We start from the raw sequence: 20,657 nt of genomic DNA, 5'->3' as shown, positions 1-20,657 counted from the left end.
AGAAAACCTAAATTGGGCAAGGTAGAAGAATCTTTTTACCCATTCGCCAAGTGTGCAAGTTTGGTGGGTCGACAACATATTCCTGTCATGTGACGCACATGCCGTCACCAGTGTCATATAGAATATATCAGACGTGTTTCCCTGTGGAGGAATCGGTTGACCTTTGACCTTGCGATCAAACGTTTTCGGTTCCTATTGGAGAGGCACGTCCTTTCGTCTACTAATCGCACGGTTTTGCGATGCGGTCGCAAAACACAGACACTAAACTTATTACAGTGAACAGTGACGTCAATGAATGAACGGACAGATCGTAACTTTGCGAAAATAAAGAAAGTAAAATGTTCACTCGAGGGACGACTCGAACCAAGGACATCTCGTTTCGCAGTTGCTCACTCTAACCACAGGACCAGGGCGCTCCTAAGCTCATAATATCCTTAATGTTGCCTATGTTGTGCATGGGCTACTCAGTTTGTATATTTTGCTTATTTTTTCATAGTTCCACACAACTTCTTCCTGTTTTCAGTTTTTCAAGGCCTATCCACTGTGTCAATTTATAACTAAATGTGAGGGGGGTGGGATGGGGAGGTTCCCTTGTTAGCAGTCTCTCTTTCAAGCTGGCAATTTATTCATCACTAGGGGTAGGAGGGCAGCATGAGAGAGAGGACCAATGCCTTGCTCCAGTATGACTTGGCCTTACTTTTTGATTTGTAACAATGTAATGCACACCACTTTTCTTGGTACGGGAAGTACTGTTGATGAAGTGTATTCATGGGAACCATCCATGTATAGGCATTCTGACGATCGTCAACGAAAGTGACAAAACGATAGTGGTACCTGAGGTACCCTCCACCACACACTGTAAGTTGGCTGGTGGAGTACAGATGTAGATGTAGATATGAAGACACAGTGCCCCATATTGTTTGGGGAGTTCCATCATCAGAAGAAACATTAAATTAAGAGTTTCTTCTTTTGTATTGTCACTCACCTGGAAAATCGTCCTTGTCAGTAATTACAATTGGAACACAAGGAATAATAGCAATTTTACTTATTGTGCTCATATAATATAGCTGCAATAATACCTGATTACATTTTTGGGCGTCTTGACAGTATACAAGTTTCACAGTTTGGTAAACATAGTTGCCATTTCTGGCAGCAGCAATGACTTCAAACTGGCTGAGCATCAAGTCAAACTCAGCTTGGACAACAGATAGAGTTAAATCATTCCCAGGTTCAATTTTATGCCAGAGCATCAATTGTAATGGCAACACGCTAGTCTCTCGATGATCTGCGGCCAGATGCTTTAAATGGGTGAGAGGTTTGAGGAATGTCCTGGCCAGGGCAATGTCCTCTCTACTGAGATGGTTCAGGTCTCAGTTTATCTCATTTAGATCTCGAAGATACGTCACGGCCACTGGTCTTAACATGTCAGAAGTTTAATGCCTGCTGTCCAAATTACCGGCTACGCTAACTGAAGGTGGTGATGTCCAGTACCCCTGTGTCGCACAAGGTGCTGCGCCTGTTGGTTGGTTTTGGGGTTCGATGGGGGCTAAACATCGAGGTCATCAGTCCCCAGTTCCAAACAGACATACTTGTAAAAGGCCTATACAGTAAAAGCGTAACCTCTGCACCCAGAACTAAAATGAACAACGCAGTAACACAAAATAGAGGACACTGAAAAGGAGCAGAGCAAATAGTTGACTAGAGTAAAAGAGACTACAGTGGTTGATGGATCAGGTAAAAGGTCAACCTGTCAACTACAAATTAAGAACCTCCAGCTCGAAAGCGTTGATAGAGGTACCAACACAACTTGTTACCATAAAAGACACTATTTTGGTATCCACGTGACAATTAAAAGTCGCTGGAGTGGGTGTAGCCTGAGAAATCATGCAAGAGCGCCACACTAGAGTGAGTGATAAAACCCAGCTGCACGGGTAAAACGTAAAACTGAGTCAGCTATAGAGGCACCGTCACCGAGAATTAAAGGAAGTGCAGGTGGTAAATTAAATGACTGCCGCAAGGGGGCTAAAAGGGGGCAGTCCATCCACTGTCAGCCCTGCATCACAGCGACACTTGGGCGGGTTCTCACGACGAAGGAGATAGCTGTGGGTCAACCGCGTGTGTCCAATTCGGAGACGGCAGGGAACAACTGAGTTGCTGCGCCTGTATGTCAGTGTGAACTTTAATCTGGCAATATTCTTTCTGCTCAGAGCATCAGTACGGACATAACTATCGTGTGTCGCAGCCAGAATGGGGACCTAGCTGATAAGATGTTACAGTACCACTCCAGTGTCCAGTGCCACAGTCAAGTACAGAACTGCCTCTCACTGTTGCCGTGCCGAGGGACGTTGTGATGGCATTCGTCTGGCTGACAGCTCGCACGCTCTAGATGTTGTCGCACAGCTTGTGTGATACTCGTCTCATTGCAAATAACCTTTTTAACCCATTTCTTAACACAATGTACACGGCATGTTCGTGCAATCCTACAAAGCCGAGCAAACTGTGTGTGTGCCCTCTCAGGTGCTAGGTGCTAAGCACTGTTAAGATCCCATATCTGGTTGAATATGGCCACCCCAAACTCGTCAATTCCAGAATTGCATCGAGGTCTCAATACCTTACTGATGCGAGCAGCGATTCTGCAGAATGATAAACCGGCATCTTGATGGGCAACAATCCTGTCGTAGTTGAATTTTGATGTGTGTGGTTAGACATTTTTCCCTTTTTCGCTCAAGGTGGCACACGATATTGACATGTGCAACCGACATTCAAATGAGTTTTCTAATCCACTGCACAATCTTTGCTTTCATACGGAACATAGACAAAGTTACTTGTATCTCATTCGTGCCAATTTGGTATCTGCCGCGTGCCACCTTCACAGTGTTCCAGTTTTAATGTTCAGCATTGTATTTTCATTAAGTGGCACAACTTAATAACTTCAAGACAATTTCAGTTTGGAAAAGAAAGTGATTAATTTCTTGGTACGGCTTCAATGTTTCACTTCCTGTTTGTGCTCTGTAGCCCTCTGATATTTGGTATCAGTAACTTTATTTAATAAGGTTTGTTTCAGTCTCCTGTTTTAGATGTTTGCTGAAGCGGGCCTTCTAGTCAGTTCCACACAACCACGCCCCAGCAATCTGCACAGAACTTCGTGTCCTCGCACGTGGATGGACACTAAAGAGAGCATTAATTGTCCTCCGAGCTACTTTAATTATGTGAACAATTGAACTATAATCTTTCTGTATCCATATTTTGTTTTATAACAACATAATCATGTATACCAAGAGAGAGGACCAATTGCCTTAAACATACATGTTGTTGTTGTTGTGGTCTTCAGTCCTGAGACTGGTTTGATGCAGCTCTCCATGCTACTCTATCCTGTGCAAGCTTTTTCATCAACCAGTATCTACTGCAACCTACAACCTTCTGAATCTGCTTAATGTATTCATCTCTTGGTCTCCCTCTATGATTTTTACCCTCCACGCTCCCCTCCAATACTAAATTTGTGATCCCTTGATGCCTCAGAACATGTCCTACCAACCGATCCCTTCTTCTGGTCAAGTTGTGCCACAAACTTCTCTTCTCCCCAATCCTATTCAATACCTCCTCATTAGTTATGTGATCTACCCATCTAATCTTCAGCATTCTTCTGTAGCACCACATTTCGAAAGCTTCTATTCTCTTCTTGTCCAAACTATTTATCGTCCATGTTTCACTTCCATACAAGGCTACACTCCATACGAATACTTTCAGAAATGACTTCCTGACACTTAAATCAATACTGGATGTTAACAAATTTCTCTTCTTCAGAAATGCTTTCCTTGTCATTGCCAGCCTACATTTTATATCCTCTTTACTTCGACCATCATCAGTTATTTTGCTCCCCAAATAGCAAAACTCCTTTACTACTTTAAGTGCCTCATTTCCTAATCTAATTCCCTCAGCATCACCCGACTTAATTAGACTACATTCCATTATCCTTGTTTTGCTTTTGTTGATGTTCATCTTATATCCTCCTTTCAAGACGCTGTCCATTCCATTCAAGTGCTCTTCCAAGTCCTTTGCTGTCTCTGACAGAATTACAATGTCATCGGCGAACCTCAAAGTTTTTATTTCTACTCCATGAATTTTAATACCTACTCCGAATTTTTCTTTTGTTTCCTTTATTGCTTGCTCAATATCCAGATTGAACAACATCGGGGAGAGGCTACAACCCTGTCTTACTCCCTTCCCAACCACTGCTTCCCTTTCATGTCCCTCGACTCTTACAACTGCCATCTGGTTTCTGTACAAGTTGTAAATAGCCTTTTGCTCCCTGTATTTTACCCCTGCCACCTTTAGAATTTGAAAGAGAGTATTCCAGTCAACATTGTCAAAAGCTTTCTCTAAGCCTACAAATGCTAGAAACGTAGGTTTGCCTTTCCTTAATCTTTCTTCTAAGATAAGTCGTAAGGTCAGTATTGCCTCACGTGTTCCAGTGTTTCTACGGAATCCAAACTGTTCTTCCCCGAGGTTGGCTTCTACTAGTTTTTCCATTCGTCTGTAAAGAATTCGTGTTAGTATTTTGCAGCTGTGGCTTATTAAGCTGATAGTTCGGTAATTTTCACATCTGTCAACACCTGCTTTCTTTGGGATTGGAATTATTATATTCTTCTTGAAGTCTGTGGGTATTTCGCCTGTTTCATACATCTTGCTCACCAGATGGTAGTGTTTTGTCAGGACTGGCTCTCCCACGGCCGTCAGTAGTTCCAATGGAATATTGTCTACTCCGGGGGCCTTGTTTCGACTCAGGTCTTTCAGTGCTCTGTCAAACTCTTCACGCAGTATCATATCTCCCATTTCATCTTCATTTACATCCTCTTCCATTTCCATAATATTGTCCTCAAGTACATCGCCCTTGTATAGACCCTCTATATACTCCTTCCACCTTTCTGCTTTCCCTTCTTTGCTTAGAACTGGATTTCCATCTGAGCTCTTGATATTCATACAAGTCGTTCTCTTATCTCCAAAGGTCTCTTTAATTTTCCTGTAGGCGGTATCTATCTTACCCCTAGTGAGATAGGCCTCTACATCCTTACATTTGTCCTCTAGCCATCCCTGCTTAGCCATTTTGCACTTCCTGTCGATCTCATTTTTGAGACGTTTGTATTCCTTTTTGCCTGTTTCACTTACTGCATTTTTATATTTTCGCCTTTCATCAATTAAATTCAATATTTCTTCTGTTACCCAAGGATTTCTACTAGCCCTCGTCTTTATACCTACTTGATCCTCTGCTGCCTTCACTACTTCATCCCTCAAAGCTACCCATTCTTCTTCTACTGTATTTATTTCCCCCATTCCTGTCAATTGCTCCCTTATGCTCTCCCTGAATCTCTGTACAACCTCTGGTTCTTTTAGTTTATCCAGGTCCCATCTCCTTAAATTCCCACCTTTTTGCAGTTTCTTCAGTTTTAATCTACAGGTCATAACCAATAGATTGTGGTCAGAGTCCACATCTGCCTCTGGAAATGTCTTACAATTTAAAACCTGGTTCCTAAATCTCTGTCTTACCATTATATAATCTATCTGATACCTTTTAGTATCTCCAGGGTTCTTCCATGTATACAACCTTCTTTCATGATTCTTAAACCAAGTGTTAGTTATGATTATGTTGTGCTCTGTGCAAAATTCTACCAGGCGGCTTCCTCTTTCATTTCTGTCCCCCAATCCATATTCACCTACTATGTTTCCTTCTCTCCCTTTTCCTACACTCGAATTCCAGTCACCCATGACTATTAAATTTTCGTCTCCCTTCACAATCTGAATAATTTCTTTTATCTCATCATACATTTCTTCAATTTCTTCGTCATCTGCAGAGCTAGTTGGCATATAAACTTGTACTACTGTAGTAGGTGTGGGCTTCGTATCTATCTTGGCCACAATAATGCGTTCACTATGCTGTTTGTAGTAGCTTACCCGCATTCCTATTTTCCTATTCATTATTAAACCTACTCCTGCATTACCCCTATTTGATTTTGTGTTTATAACCCTGTAGTCACCTGACCAGAAGTCTTGTTCCTCCTGCCACCGAACTTCACTAATTCCCACTATATCTAACTTCAACCTATCCATTTCCCTTTTTAAATTTTCTAACCTACCTGCCCGATTAAGGGATCTGACATTCCACACTCCGATCCGTAGAACACCAGTTTTCTTTCTCCTGATAACGACATCCTCTTGAGTAGTCCCCGCCCGGAGATCCGAATGGGGGACTATTTTACCTCCGGAATATTTTACCCAAGAGGACGCCATCATCATGTAATCATACAGTAAAGCTGCATCCCTCGGGAAAAATTACGGCTGTAGTTTCCCCTTGCTTTCAGCCGTTCGCAGTACCAGCACAGCAAGGTCGTTTTGGTTAATGTTACAAGGCCAGATCAGTCAATCATCCAGACTGTTGCCCTTGCAACTACTGAAAAGGCTGCTGCCCCTCTTCAGGAACCACACGTTTGTCTGGCCTCTCAACAGATACCCCTCCGTTGTGGTTGCACCTACGGTACGGCTATCTGTATCGCTGAGGCACGCAAGCCTCCCCACCAACGGCAAGGTCCATGGTTCATGAGGGGGTAAACATACATAGCTAGTGCAAAAGGAAGAGAAAAAGTAAATTTTAAATAAGCAAATTTGATAGTCATTTTTCATGGCATCAGCTGCAGCTGTGACCTTTCCTCTTTTTGTCCTCATCTTCTAAACACCTTCAAACCTTACCACCAAGGAACAGGTGGCCCACACAGCAGTTGGAGATGCTCACTCACCATCTTGTCTTGCGGAAGTGTCGGATTCAAGTCTTTCCCATATTCTAATAACAAATCAAATTAAGAATGCTCCTATCATAGCACAAAAAAGGCGCACATGTCCTGGGCAGAGTTACAGATAAAAAAGAAGAGATCTAGCTTTTTGACTTGTCTGGCAGCTTCAAAGACATTTCAATGAAAACATACTGGCATATTTGTGCTTTTGTACCCATGTAATGTAATATAATGCACAGTGTCAAGTAAAGTAACATGTACCAAATTCACCCCCAAAAAACTGTTTTAGCTATTAGATGTATGCTCTTCAGCCGTTGATATCAACACTATTTAGTATGGCTGGCGAATCTTCTGGACCTTGGTGACAAGATCAGGGACTTTAGCCTACACACTACAAGATGCTGTGTGCCACCATATTGCAGCTAAGAGAGTTCACTGCACTGGAAAATTGCATTAACTCGTAAAAATCACAAATATGTCAAGATATTTGATTTAAATGTCTTGGAAGCCGCCCGTTAAGTCAAAAAGCTAGTTGCCTTCTTTACATCCCTAACTCTGCCCATGACACATTTGCCTTTTTTGTGCCATGATAGGAGCATTTTACATTCTGGTTCCCAACTTTTTCTCTCCCATAATTTTGACATTAGACCACAATAGCTTGGCACCCAATGCAGATTTTTGACGACTCAAATGACGACTGATCTGATATTGATTTTTTAATTGTCTTTTAAACCGTTTTTCTTAGAAATTCAGAGAGACTGAATAAAAAAGTCAGCCAATCAGTTTCAAATAAAGGTTTACTGGAATCCTTGCTCTAGGTTTCAACAATTTTAAAATTGTGACAAAGACTTGCTACTCGCCAAATGGTAGAGATGCTTAGTCACAGACAGGTACAACAAAAAGACTTTCAGAAAGTGAGCTTTTAGCCAAGGCCTTTGTAAGAAGACACACACACACACACACACACACACACACACACACACACACACACACAAAAACCACAGTCTCTGATAGCTGAGGCCAGAGGATTTGACCACAGTAGGTTGTGTGTATTGTCTATTTCCAATGAAGGCCTTGTTGGCCGAAAGCTCACTTTCTGACAGACTTTTCATTATCCATACATGTGAAACAAGATCTCTGCTATTCGGTGAGTAGCAACTACCCTTTTCACAACATTGTTACATTCCATCCTGGATTTTCCATTGTTTGATTTTAAAATTGTCTTCTTCAAAAGGTGTAATTGCATTAATAGTTATAAAACTATTTTAAACAGAATAAAGTAACAACTGTAGCAAAAAGATCGTGTGATGAGATATTCGCTTGTTACACCAGGTGCTGATGTAACCATCAATTCAATTTTTAGGATCAATTTCAACTTCTGAAGAGGACAGTTTGCAAATTGTTGAAACCTAGGTCAAGGGTTCCAATAAACCTTTATTTGCAATTGGTTGGCTATTTTTTTCAACCTCTCCTAGTTTACTTTCACACAGTAGTTGTTTCACAAAAGTGCACGACAACCATTAATTACATGTATTCGTCTACATTCTTAAAAATTTTTAACTGGTTTGCAGAAGTCTGAAACCCAGATGTGCCAAACATCAAAAAGCTCACAAAAAATGTTTTTGCAAGTAAAATCCGAATGAAGATAGATCTTTGATAGAAAGTTTTCAATTCTATTGTAAGAATGCATGTTTTAATTATTTGATTCACTTTAAACTGTTTCTGTGCATTCAGTTCCTGTATGTAAGAATTTCACATGCTACATTTAACCTTTTGTCTTGACAACAGATAATGATTACTGGATAAAAAGAATTTTGTTTTAACTGCATCCATTTATCGACCTTCGTGCAAAGTTTGAACTGTTTCGTTCAAGTTTAAACTATACAAGTGGTGACTTTAAAAACCTCCCAAAAAACATGTTTTTTACATTTAGATCCAACGGAGCAAGATTTTTCTTTCTAATGGTTAAAACTTATTTTTGATTAAGGTCCAATATACCAGTGGACCAAATTGAACCATCAGCCTCATTCCAGTCCAGTCGTTTGAAGGTGACTCTTTTTGCACATAAAATCTGAACACTGTGTATACAAATGGTGCCTTTTGCTAAGCATTAATTCAGCCCAATTAAAATCTTTTGCAAGAGGAATTAATTAATTTGCACAATTTCCCTGGACACCAGCTCCGCTTCATCATTCAGACCTTGCTTAATATACTGTAGCAACTAAAGGGAGGCAGATGTTCGAATGGCTATACAAATGGCCGCTGGTCCGGACTAAAGCAAAATCCTTTTACCCCATGTTCACATTTCCAAACTGTGATTCTGCATGTGGCCTTTTCATAAATATTTGTTACAATTCCTTACTGCTACGAGTCTCAAACTGCCAACTGCTTCAGCAATTACTTTGTTCACACAACATCCAGTCAGCAACAATACTTACATTTCAAGGTGTTCCAGATGGTAGATCTGTGAGAATGCAGTGTCAGACAGTAGTTCAGAATGTCTGACGCAGAGTTCCCGTAAAGTGGGGAAACCATGGCTGATGGCAATTACAGTGCTATCGTCCAGCCTGCGACCCGCTCGTAGATTCAGAAGCCTCAGTTTTGGCAGCCCACCAGTCCTTAAAAACAGAGCTGAGTAAAAATTTTATGTTGTGAAAGATTTTTTTTTTCTATGTAATGGAAAAAATTAGAGAGAGAAATTTGACATCACCTGATAACAAGTTGGTGACACATCCGTCTTGATTTTGATGATTTTGGCATGCCAATTAGGTGCCAGCCCAAACTAAATGTCACAAAAAGATTTATTTATTTAACTCAAATCACATAAGAACCTTAAAGGCCCTCTCTTACATTGGACCAGTGTTTCACATAGAGTACCTTTTTTACTTTGGAGACAATGTGAATAAATTGTACTGACTAAGAGCTAATACAGTTAATACTGGCAGTATTTCTATTACTGCTGCTTCCAATAACAAAATAATAACGATGATGACAATAACAATAGTAGTAGTAGCAGGAGGAGGAGGAGGAGGAGTGATAATAATAATAATAATAATAATAATAATAATAATAATAGTGGCAAATACAAAAGAATTTATAAGTGTAGAAAATAAATATTTTCTGACATAGCAAGTCTTGGGGAATGGAAATTTATGAAGACAGCACCAGCTAAGAACACTGGGAAACAAGGAAAATGTGGCTGGACAGAAGGCTGTAAAGGTGTAACGAGTGAGTACAAGGCCAATGGTAGTTACGGAGATGTTATTCAGTTCTCTAATACAATGTGGGAGGTTGGGTCACTATGCCACCTTTTCTGGAGATATCGAGGTCACAGATCACAATGTCCTATCCAATTTCAACCAGACGGAACTGTTAGAACACTTGCACTTTCTACATGCGAGGTCCAAAACATGATAGTTTTCCAAATATCAAACATTTATGAGGGCAGTTCAATAAGTAATGCAACACTTTTTTTTCTCGGCCAATTTTGGTTGAAAAAACCGGAAATTTCTTGTGGAATATTTTCAAACATTCCCGCTTCGTCTCGTATAGTTTCATTGACTTCCGACAGGTGGTAGCGCTGTACGGAGCTGTTAAAATGGCGTCTGTAACGGATGTGCGTTGCAAACAACGGGCAGTGATCGAGTTTCTTTTGGCGGAAAACCAGGGCATCTCAGATATTCATAGGCGCTTGCAGAATGTCTACGGTGATCTGGCAGTGGACAAAAGCACGGTGAGTCGTTGGGCAAAGCGTGTGTCATCATTGCTGCAAGGTCAAGCAAGACTGTCTGATCTCCCGCGTGCGGGCCGGCCGTGCACAGCTGTGACTCCTGCAATGGCGGAGCGTGCGAACACACTCGTTCGAGATGATCGACGGATCACCATCAAACAACCCAGTGCTCAACTTGACATCTCTGTTGGTAGTGCTGTCACAATTATTCACCAGTTGGGATATTCAAAGGTTTGTTCCCGCTGGGTTCCTCGTTGTCTAACCGAACACCATAAAGAGCAAAGGAGAACCATCTGTGTGGAATTGCTTGCTCGTCATGTGGCTGAGGGTGACAATTTCTTGTCAAAGATTGTTACAGGCGATGAAACATGGGTTCATCACTTCGAAACTGAAACAAAACGGCAATCAATGGAGTGGCGCCACACCCACTCCCCTACCAAGAAAAAGTTTAAAGCCATACCCTCAGCCGGTAAAGTCATGGTTATGGTCTTCTGGGACGCTGAAGGGGTTATTCTGTTCGATGTCCTTCCCCACGGTCAAACGATCAACTCTGAAGTGTATTGTGCTACTCTTCAGAAATTGAAGAAACGACTTCAGCGTGTTCGTAGGCACAAAAATCTGAACGAACTTCTCCTTCTTCATGACAATGCAAGACCTCACACAAGTCTTCGCACCCGAGAGGAGCTCACAAAACTTCAGTGGACTGTTCTTCCTCATGCACCCTACAGCCCCGATCTCGCACCGTTGGATTTCCATATGTTTGGCCCAATGAAGGACGCAATCCGTGGGAGGCACTACGCAGATGATGAAGAAGTTATTGATGCAGTACGACGTTGGCTCTGACCTCGACCAGTGGAATGGTACCATGCAGGCATACAGGCCCTCATTTCAAGGTGGTGTAAGGCCGTAGCATTGAATGGAGATTACGTTGAAAAATAGTGTTGTGTAGCTAAAAGATTGGGGAATAACCTGGTGTATTTCAATGCTGAATAAAACAACCCCTGTTTCAGAAAAAAAATGTGTTGCATTACTTATTGAACTGCCCTCGTAATTTTGATCAGTTTTAGTTGTCGGTGAGCAATAACCAAGTGTGGAACCTTAAGATATGAAGATGATCATTAAACAGGATGTGGGGAAAAAAATCAACCTGATGAATGCAAGATTAAATAGAGAAAAATTTTCCAAATAGATACAGCCAATCAATCACGTACTGGAGTAAATCTGTGTGGCAAGAGAGCGTATTTGGATTTGCCTGCAGGCTGTTTTGTCCAAATACACTGTTATTGCCCTTTTTATAGTAAGTGTTCTCTGTACATCAGCAAAAACTAAAATGTCTGGCCTTTAGACATTGCATTTTACAGTACCACATGTTCTGTATCTTAATGCAGTGCTATTTCTCCAGTACAGATCATCATCTCAACAAAGTAACAAGCATTAGCAACTTTTTCCATGAACTACTGAACAGGCTGGATGGAGGAAACAAAGTTATAGGGACTTCCCTAGATCTGTCTAAATCATTCGATTCTGTGGATCATGCAGTACTGTTATCCAAGTTAGAAAATTACGGGTAAGGAGGAGTAGCTCTAAAATTACTAAGTTCTTATCTCCGTGATAGAAAACAGTGCACAAAACTAAATTATAAGAATGAAAGTAAGATCCAAACAGTAAAGTCAGCATACAGAACTCTCAATTGTGGAGTTCCCCAAGGAAGTATACTTGGACCATTCTTGTTTACAGTATATATTAATGATATAACACAGCCACAAAACTCCAAACTAGTGACCTATGCTGATGATACATCTTATTAGTTCGAGCTGTACAGAGCGGGCAGCAATCCAAAGCAACAAGGAGAACTTTGAAATGATCACAGAATATGTAACAGTGAATAAGCTTACAGTGAATAAGCTTACACTGAATAAGGACAAGACTGTAGTAATAAAGTTCTTGCTACATTTTAATAATACTCATACTCAATCACTTTCTACAGTTGGAACATCTGACAAACTTAAGTTTTGAGGCATATTGATTGATGAACACCTCACTTAGAAAGAGCATATCGGCTCCATCTGTAAAAAGGTTTCTGGTAATATTTACTTACTAAAAAGTCTTGCAAATATAATAGCTCCCCTTGTCCTTAAACAAGGATAATTGCTAACATAAGCAAACGCCAGTCCTGTACAGACTATTTCAAAAATTATAAATTACTGACTGTGTACTCATTGTATGTATTTAAGACCATAATGTTTGTAAACGAGAACAAGGAAAATAGTGTAAAGAACAGTGACGTCCATAATTACAATACTCGAGCCAAAAGTGACTATCGTAGGATACGGACTAACAAGAAAGCTACAGACCACAAGTCCATATGTAACTGGGAGACAATTTTATAATAAGTTGCCAAAAAATATAAAACAACTCCAAGACAATCTTTTCAAGGGCAAGTTGAAAAATTTGTTAATAGAAGGATGTTTATACACATTAAAAGAATTCTGAGCTGCAGTACTGTTAGTTTATTCTTTAACATACTGCAGTATATTAGTGGTGGTATTGTTATAATTGGCTAATTGATGTATTTAATCATTATAAATATGGAGTGATATATAATGTGCTAATGTGTTTATAACATTATTGCATGGAATGATATACAACGTGCTACTCGATGTATATATTCATTCTTGGAATGACGATATTGATGTAATTGTACAAAAAATGACGATGTCCAAGACTGTAAAGTTAACATGGACAAATAAACATTATTATTACTACTATTACTACTACTACTACTACTACTACTACGGTTCTATTAGCACAGTCAGTTTAACAGCTGAGCTTCACTTGGCAAAATTCAGCGAAAATTTGCATCTAATGTAGGATGCCACGGACAGGAGATGAAAGTCTGCCTATTCGTTGACTTTTCAGCTAGATCATTACTTTCAGCTAATTTAACTGGTACTTGCACTCTTCAGTGTAACAGGTATTAGATGGGCCCCTTTAAAGTGCACAGACTTCCTCGCAATTGTTATCGATTAGTTGCCGATTTGTGGCCGTAGCTCCACAACAGTGCTTTTCCGACCTACCGTTATCAGGGAACTCTGTGTCATCTACTGTCATCTGACCTTATTATCAGATTATTTGTTTCCAACCTACTTATGACCAAAACTAGCCATTAGTCATTTGTGTCATACACTGTGCAAATACATATTTCTAAAAAGATGTGGCACTGGCATGCCTCTAATGGTGAAGTGTCATTCATTATCGAAGAGACACTTTAGGAGGGAACACGTGCTAACTATCACCAGCTGGCGAGAGACCTGTGTTCACATCACAGTCGAGTGCCACACACATGCTTTAGAATATTTCTTTCTGCTGTTTCTTTCACTCTTCGGCAAGAGAGAGAAAGCTGTCATAAAAATTATATATTGTTTCAAATTAAACTAAGTTTACTGTTAATGAGGAAAAGGTTTATCAGCATACTTGACTGTAGACTTCAACAACTCATATTTGATATAAAGCAAAGAGATCCTCTGCACCAAGCACAATTGATCAAAGCTATTTTCTTGCACATACATATTACCCGCCCGATTTGATGATAATAATAATGATGATGATGATGGTGATGATGGTGGTTTGTGGAGCACTAAACATCATAATCATTAGTGCCCACACAAGTTCCCAATCTTTCTGGTTCCAATCTCATCACTTCCCAAACGATGGTGAGGGCAACACAAACACCCAGTTCCCAGGCAGAGAAAATCCCCGACTCGGCTGGGAATCAAACCCAGGACCCCGTGATTCAGAGGTAGCAATGCTAGCCACTAGACCACAATCTGTGGACCCCTGCCTGATTTGCACAGGAAAACTAACTTTTCTTTTTCACTCATGAAGACACTACTCTTGGCAGTTAACTTTCTCATATATCACGTATACACTAATACAGTGTGAAATATTGGGGTTGTCGACTGATAATGTAAAAGACTAGGCATAGTAATGAAACTGGGCACTATACTATATTTATTTTGTTGTAAAAAAATTAATTATCTTATGATAGATTTTCAATGTTTGTTAAGAAACTGTCATCTGGGCATAAACAGCATGTCTGCAATCTCGGAGTCCTGTGGCACTAATTATGTATTTCTTATATAAAAACAAAGATGAGGTGACTTACCGAACAAAAGCGCTGGCAGGTCGATAGACACACAAACAAACACAAACATACACACAAAATTCAAGCTTTCGCAACAAACTGTTGCCTCATCAGGAAAGAGGGAAGGAGAGGGGAAGACGAAAGGAAGTGGGTTTTAAAGGAGAGGGTAAGGAGTCATTCCAATCCCGGGAGCGGAAAGACTTACCTTAGGGGGAAAAATATGTCTGCTTGTGTCTGTATGTGTGGATGGATATGTGCGTGTGTGCGAGTGTATACCTGTCCTTTTTCCCCCTAAGGTAAGTCTTTCCGCTCCCGGGATTGGAATGACTCCTTACCCTCTCCTTTAAAACCCACTTCCTTTCGTCTTCCCCTCTCCTTCCCTCTTTCCTGATGAGGCAACAGTTTGTTGCGAAAGCTTGAATTTTGTGTGTATGTTTGTGCTTGTTTGTGTGTCTATCGACCTGCCAGCGCTTTTGTTCGGTAAGTCACCTCATCTTTGTTTTTATATATAATTTTTCCCACGTGGAATGTGCAGATGACGAAGAAATTGAAGAAATGTATGATGAAATAAAAGAAATTGTTCAGATTGTGAAGGGAGACGAAAATTTAATAGTCATGGGTGACTGGAATTCGAGTGTAGGAAAAGGGAGAGAAGGAAACATAGTAGGTGAATATGGATTGGGGGACAGAAATGAAAGAGGAAGCCGCCTGGTAGAATTTTGCATAGAGCACAACATAATCATAACTAACACTTGGTTTAAGAATCATGAAAGAAGGTTGTATACATGGAAGAACCCTGGAGATACTAAAAGGTATCAGATAGATTATATAATGGTAAGACAGAGATTTAGGAACCAGGTTTTAAATTGTAAGACATTTCCAGGGGCAGATGTGGACTCTGACCACAATCTATTGGTTATGACCTGTAGATTAAAACTGAAGAAACTGCAAAAAGGTGGGAATTTAAGGAGATGGGACCTGGATAAACTAAAAGAACCAGAGGTTGTACAGAGATTCAGGGAGAGCATAAGGGAGCAATTGACAGGAATGGGGGAAATAAATACAGTAGAAGAAGAATGGGTAACTTTGAGGGATGAAGTAGTGAAGGCAGCAGTGGATCAAGTAGGTAAAAAGACGAGGGCTAGTAGAAATCCTTGGGTAACAGAAGAAATATTGAATTTAATTGATGAAAGGAGAAAATATAAAAATGCAGTAAGTGAAACAGGCAAAAAGGAATACAAATATCTCAAAAATGAGATCGACAGGAAGTGCAAAATGGCTAAGCAGGGATGGCTAGAGGACAAATGTAAGGATGTAGAGGCCTATCTCACTAGGGGTAAGATAGATACCGCCTACAGGAAAATTAAAGAGACCTTTGGAGATAAGAGAACGACTTGTATGAATATCAAGAGCTCAGATGGAAATCCAGTTCTAAGCAAAGAAGGGAAAGCAGAAAGGTGGAAGGAGTATATAGAGGGTCTATACAAGGGCGATGTACTTGAGGACAATATTATGGAAATGGAAGAGGATGTAGATGAAGATGAAATGGGAGATATGATACTGCGTGAAGAGTTTGACAGAGCACTGAAAGACCTGAGTCGAAACAAAGCCCCCGGAGTAGACAATATTCCATTGGAACTACTGACGGCCGTGGGAGAGCCAGTCCTGACAAAACTCTACCATCTGGTGAGCAAGATGTATGAAACAGGCGAAATACCCACAGACTTCAAGAAGAATATAATAATTCCAATCCCAAAGAAAGCAGGTGTTGACAGATGTGAAAATTACCGAACTATCAGCTTAATAAGTCACAGCTGCAAAATACTAACACGAATTCTTTACAGATGAATGGAAAAACTAGTAGAAGCCAACCTCGGGGAAGATCAGTTTGGATTCCGTAGAAACACGGGAACACGTGAGGCAATACTGACCTTACGACTTATCTTAGAAGAAAGATTAAGGAAAGGCAAACCTACGTTTCTAGCATTTGTAGACTTAGAGAAAGCTTTTGACAATGTTGACTGGAATACTCTCTTTCAAATTCTAAAGGTGGCAGGGGTAAAATACAGGGAGCGAAAGGCTATTTACAATTTGTACAGAAACCAGATGGCAGTTATAAGAGTCGAGGGACATGAAAGGGAAGCAGTGGTTGGGAAGGGAGTAAGACAGGGTTGTAGCCTCTCCCCGATGTTGTTCAATCTGTATATTGAACAAGCAGTAAAGGAAACAAAAGAAAAATTCGGAGTAGGTATTAAAATTCATGGAGTAGAAATAAAAACTTTGAGGTTCGCCGATGACATTGTAATTCTGTCAGAGACAGCAAAGGACTTGGAAGAGCAGTTGAATGGAATGGACAGTGTCTTGAAAGGAGGATATAAGATGAACATCAACAAAAGCAAAACAAGGATAATGGAATGTAGTCTAATTAAGTCAGGTGATGCTGAGGGAATTAGATTAGGAAATGAGGCACTTAAAGTAGTAAAGGAGTTCTGCTATTTGGGGAGCAAAATAACTGATGATGGTCGAAGTAGAGAGGATATAAAATGTAGGCTGGCAATGGCAAGGAAAGCGTTTCTGAAGAAGAGAAATTTGTTAACATCCAGTATTGATTTAAGTGTCAGGAAGTCATTTCTGAAAGTATTCGTATGGAGTGTAGCCATGTATGGAAGTGAAACATGGACGATAAATAGTTTGGACAAGAAGAGAATAGAAGCTTTCGAAATGTGGTGCTACAGAAGAATGCTGAAGATTAGATGGGTAGATCACATAACTAATGAGGAGGTATTGAATAGGATTGGGGAGAAGAGAAGTTTGTGGCACAACTTGACCAGAAGAAGGGATCGGTTGGTAGGACATGTTCTGAGGCATCAAGGGATCACCAATTTAGTATTGGAGGGGAGCGTGGAGGGTAAAAATTGTAGAGGGAGACCAAGAGATGAATACACTAAGCAGATTCAGAAGGATGTAGGTTGCAGTAGGTACTGGGAGATGAAAAAGCTTGCACAGGATAGAGTAGCATGGAGAGCTGCATCAAACCAGTCTCAGGACTGAAGACCACAACAACAACAACGTGGAATGTTTCCTTCCATTATATAATTATGTATTTCCATTATTGTCATGTATCCACATACCTTATTCGCTGTTATGCTAAGAAAAAGTTTCGCTTTCTTTATTTCAATAATCATAGGCTGACAAAAAATTAAGCATTGAGAAGATATGGAAAGGTATTGTAACTTCACACACATACACAATGGTGGGTATGTAAATGACTATAGTTGCCATTCTCTCTGACAGGCAGAACGATCACCAGCGTGCATTATTGTTGTTTGTGTTTAGTGTTCTTACCAGGCCTGGTAGTGAACTTTGAGTCATCAGTCTTTTTGAGGCATTAGTCTCCTGTCTGGTTTGAAGTGGCTCACCACAATATCCTCTTCTGTGCCAGACTTTCCATCTCAGAGCAGCAGTTGCAACCTACATCCTCAATTATTTGCTAGATGTATCCCACACTCTGTCTTCCTCTACAGCTCCCTCAAGTACCATGCAAGTTATTTCCTGATGTCCTAACAAATGTCCTATCATCCTTTCCCTTCTTCTTGTCAGTGTTTTTTGTATATTACTTTCCTCAGCGATTCTGCAGAGAACCTCCTCATTCCTTACCTTATCAGTCTATCTAATTTTCAACATTCTTCTGTAGCACCACATATCAAATACTTCAATTCTCTTCTGTTCCAGTTTTCCCACAGTCTGTGTCTCACAGTCACACAATGCTGAGCTCTAAACATAACATACATTCTAGAAACTTCCTCCTCAAATTAAGCCCTATGTTTGAGACTAGTGGACTTCTTTTGCCCAGAAATGCGCCTTCTGTCAGTGCTAGTCTACTTTTCCTGTCCTCCTTCCTCCATCCATCATGGGCTATTTTGTTGACTGAGTAGAAGTCTACCTTAACCAACTTCGTGATTGCCAATTCTGATATTAAGTTTCTCACTGTTCTCATTTCTGCTACTGCTCATTACTTTCGTCTCTCTTGAACTTACTTTCAATCCATACTGTGTACTCATTAGACTGTTCATTCAATTCAGCAAATCCTGTAATTTTTCTTCACTATCACCAAGGATAGCAATGTCATCAGAAAATCTTAGCATTGATATCCTTTCACCTCAAATTTTAATTCCACTCTTGAAGCATTCTTTTATTTCCATCACCGTTTTTTTGACACACTGATTGAACAACAGGGGCAAAAGACGATATCCCTGTCTTACATTCTTATTTTTGTGCACTTGTTCTTGGTCTCCCACTCTTATTATTCCCTCTCGGTTCTTGTACACACTGTATACAAGGACTGGAACTTAAATAGTGGCAACTATTTATTCACAAACAATACAAAATATTTTCATTCTAGAAACATCCCCCAGGCTGTGGCTAAGCCATGTCTCTGCAATATCCTTTCCTTCAGGAGTGCTAGTTCTGCAAGGTTCATGGGAGAGCTTCTGTAAAGTTTGGAAGGTAGGAGACGAGGTACTGGCAGAAGTAAAGCTGTGAGGACGGGGCGTGAGTTGTACCTGGGTAGCTCAGTCGATAGAGCACTTGCCCGCAAAAGGCAAAGGTCCCGAGTTCGAGTCTCAGTCCGGCACACAGTTTTAATCTGCCAGGAAGTTTCAAAAGAGTTACATGTTTGCACCTGTTGTTGTCTTCAAAAGCAGTCACCAGCATTGTGTAGAACCCATTGCCAGTGATGTGGAAAGCGAAGTATACCGTTAGCAGAGCCTGTTCTGTTGATGGTGCGAATGGAGCAGTCTACTGCTTGCCGAATCTCAGGACCAGTTCTGAAGCGAATGCCACACAGTGCTTCCTTCACCTTTGGAATCAAATTAAAGTCACAAGAATGTATGTCTGGGGAGCATGGTGGATGGTACAGTACTTCCCAGTCTCATCGGCTGAACAGAGCAGCCACAGCTTGCGCTGTATGCGCCCGCGCATTGTCGTGCAAAATGATGGGTGGGTTGCGCAGAAAGTGTCGCCACTTCTTCCGCAAAGCTGGTCGCAGGTGATGCTCCAAAAATGAACAGTAATACTGTGCATTGACGGTCTGCCTCGGAGGAACATAGTGCGTTAGGATAACACCATCACAGTGTAGATGAGAATCACCATAACCTTCGCCATACTGGGGCTCTGATGCACTTTCAACTTTAGCGGCAACCCATAATGACGCCATTCGTTGGATTGGCATTTCAGTTTTGGCTCGTTTGATGTGACCCATGTCTCATCCAGTGTTAAGATACGGCATAAGAAAGCCTCTCCTTTGCGCTCATACTGTTCCAAGTGCATCCGAGCAGTGCCTTAACGCATCCATTTCTGTATTTCCGTCAATTCCTGCAGAACTCATCATGATGCAATTTTTCGCATGCCCTGGCGTTCCTTCAGGAAGCAAAGCACAGTCGTATGCGCTAGTCCGGTTTCGTGGGCGAGCTCACGAATCGTATGGCGTCGATCACTATCCACTAACACGGCAACAGAATGCACTACTTCTTCAGAGATGCTAGGACGACCTGCCCGACGCATGCCCGCCACAGTTTTCCGACCTTCGTTGCAGGCTTTTACCCAAGGTGCCACTGTTCTGTACGGCAATGCCAATTCCCCGCACGCCTCTTGAAGACTTCGACAACACTGCCGTGCTGTACGACCTCTGGCACATTCAATCTCGATCCAACTCCGTTGCTCCTGTTTCGAAAACATAGTGACACCATTAGGCTAAGCCGCTCGCTCACAAGTGACTGTGTTTCCCTCGACTGGGCACACGCCGGTGACGTGGGACGGGCGAGTCCATTTGCCCGGAGGTAAGGTAGGTATGTCAACAACGTGTGCTATCAGTGACAATAGTAGATTCCATTGCATACTGTCTCCACAGCAGTCTTGCCACTAAGTTCCAACCTATGTATTACCTGTCTTTCCATATAGCTTACCCATACTTTCCTCAGAATTTTGAAAATTGCACACCGTT

The 20,657-nt window shown here is 41.0% G+C and overlaps 1 protein-coding gene across 1 annotated transcript in view; it reads right to left on the bottom strand.

The window, feature by feature from the left end:
• Positions 1-20,657, bottom strand: part of LOC126428213 (uncharacterized) — a 129,495-nt gene that overhangs the window by 26,472 nt on the left and 82,366 nt on the right. Inside the window, exon 6 of the mRNA XM_050090129.1 lies at positions 9,221-9,400. Within this exon, the coding sequence (XP_049946086.1) occupies positions 9,221-9,400 (180 nt within the window). The remainder of the gene's footprint in view (positions 1-9,220; positions 9,401-20,657) is intronic.

The sequence above is a fragment of the Schistocerca serialis genome, chromosome 12 (assembly GCF_023864345.2).
Source record: "Schistocerca serialis cubense isolate TAMUIC-IGC-003099 chromosome 12, iqSchSeri2.2, whole genome shotgun sequence".
Lineage (NCBI taxonomy): Eukaryota > Metazoa > Arthropoda > Insecta > Orthoptera > Acrididae > Schistocerca > Schistocerca serialis.
Note: the sequence above shows the minus strand (reverse complement) of the source record. Positions and strands in the feature narration are given on the sequence as shown.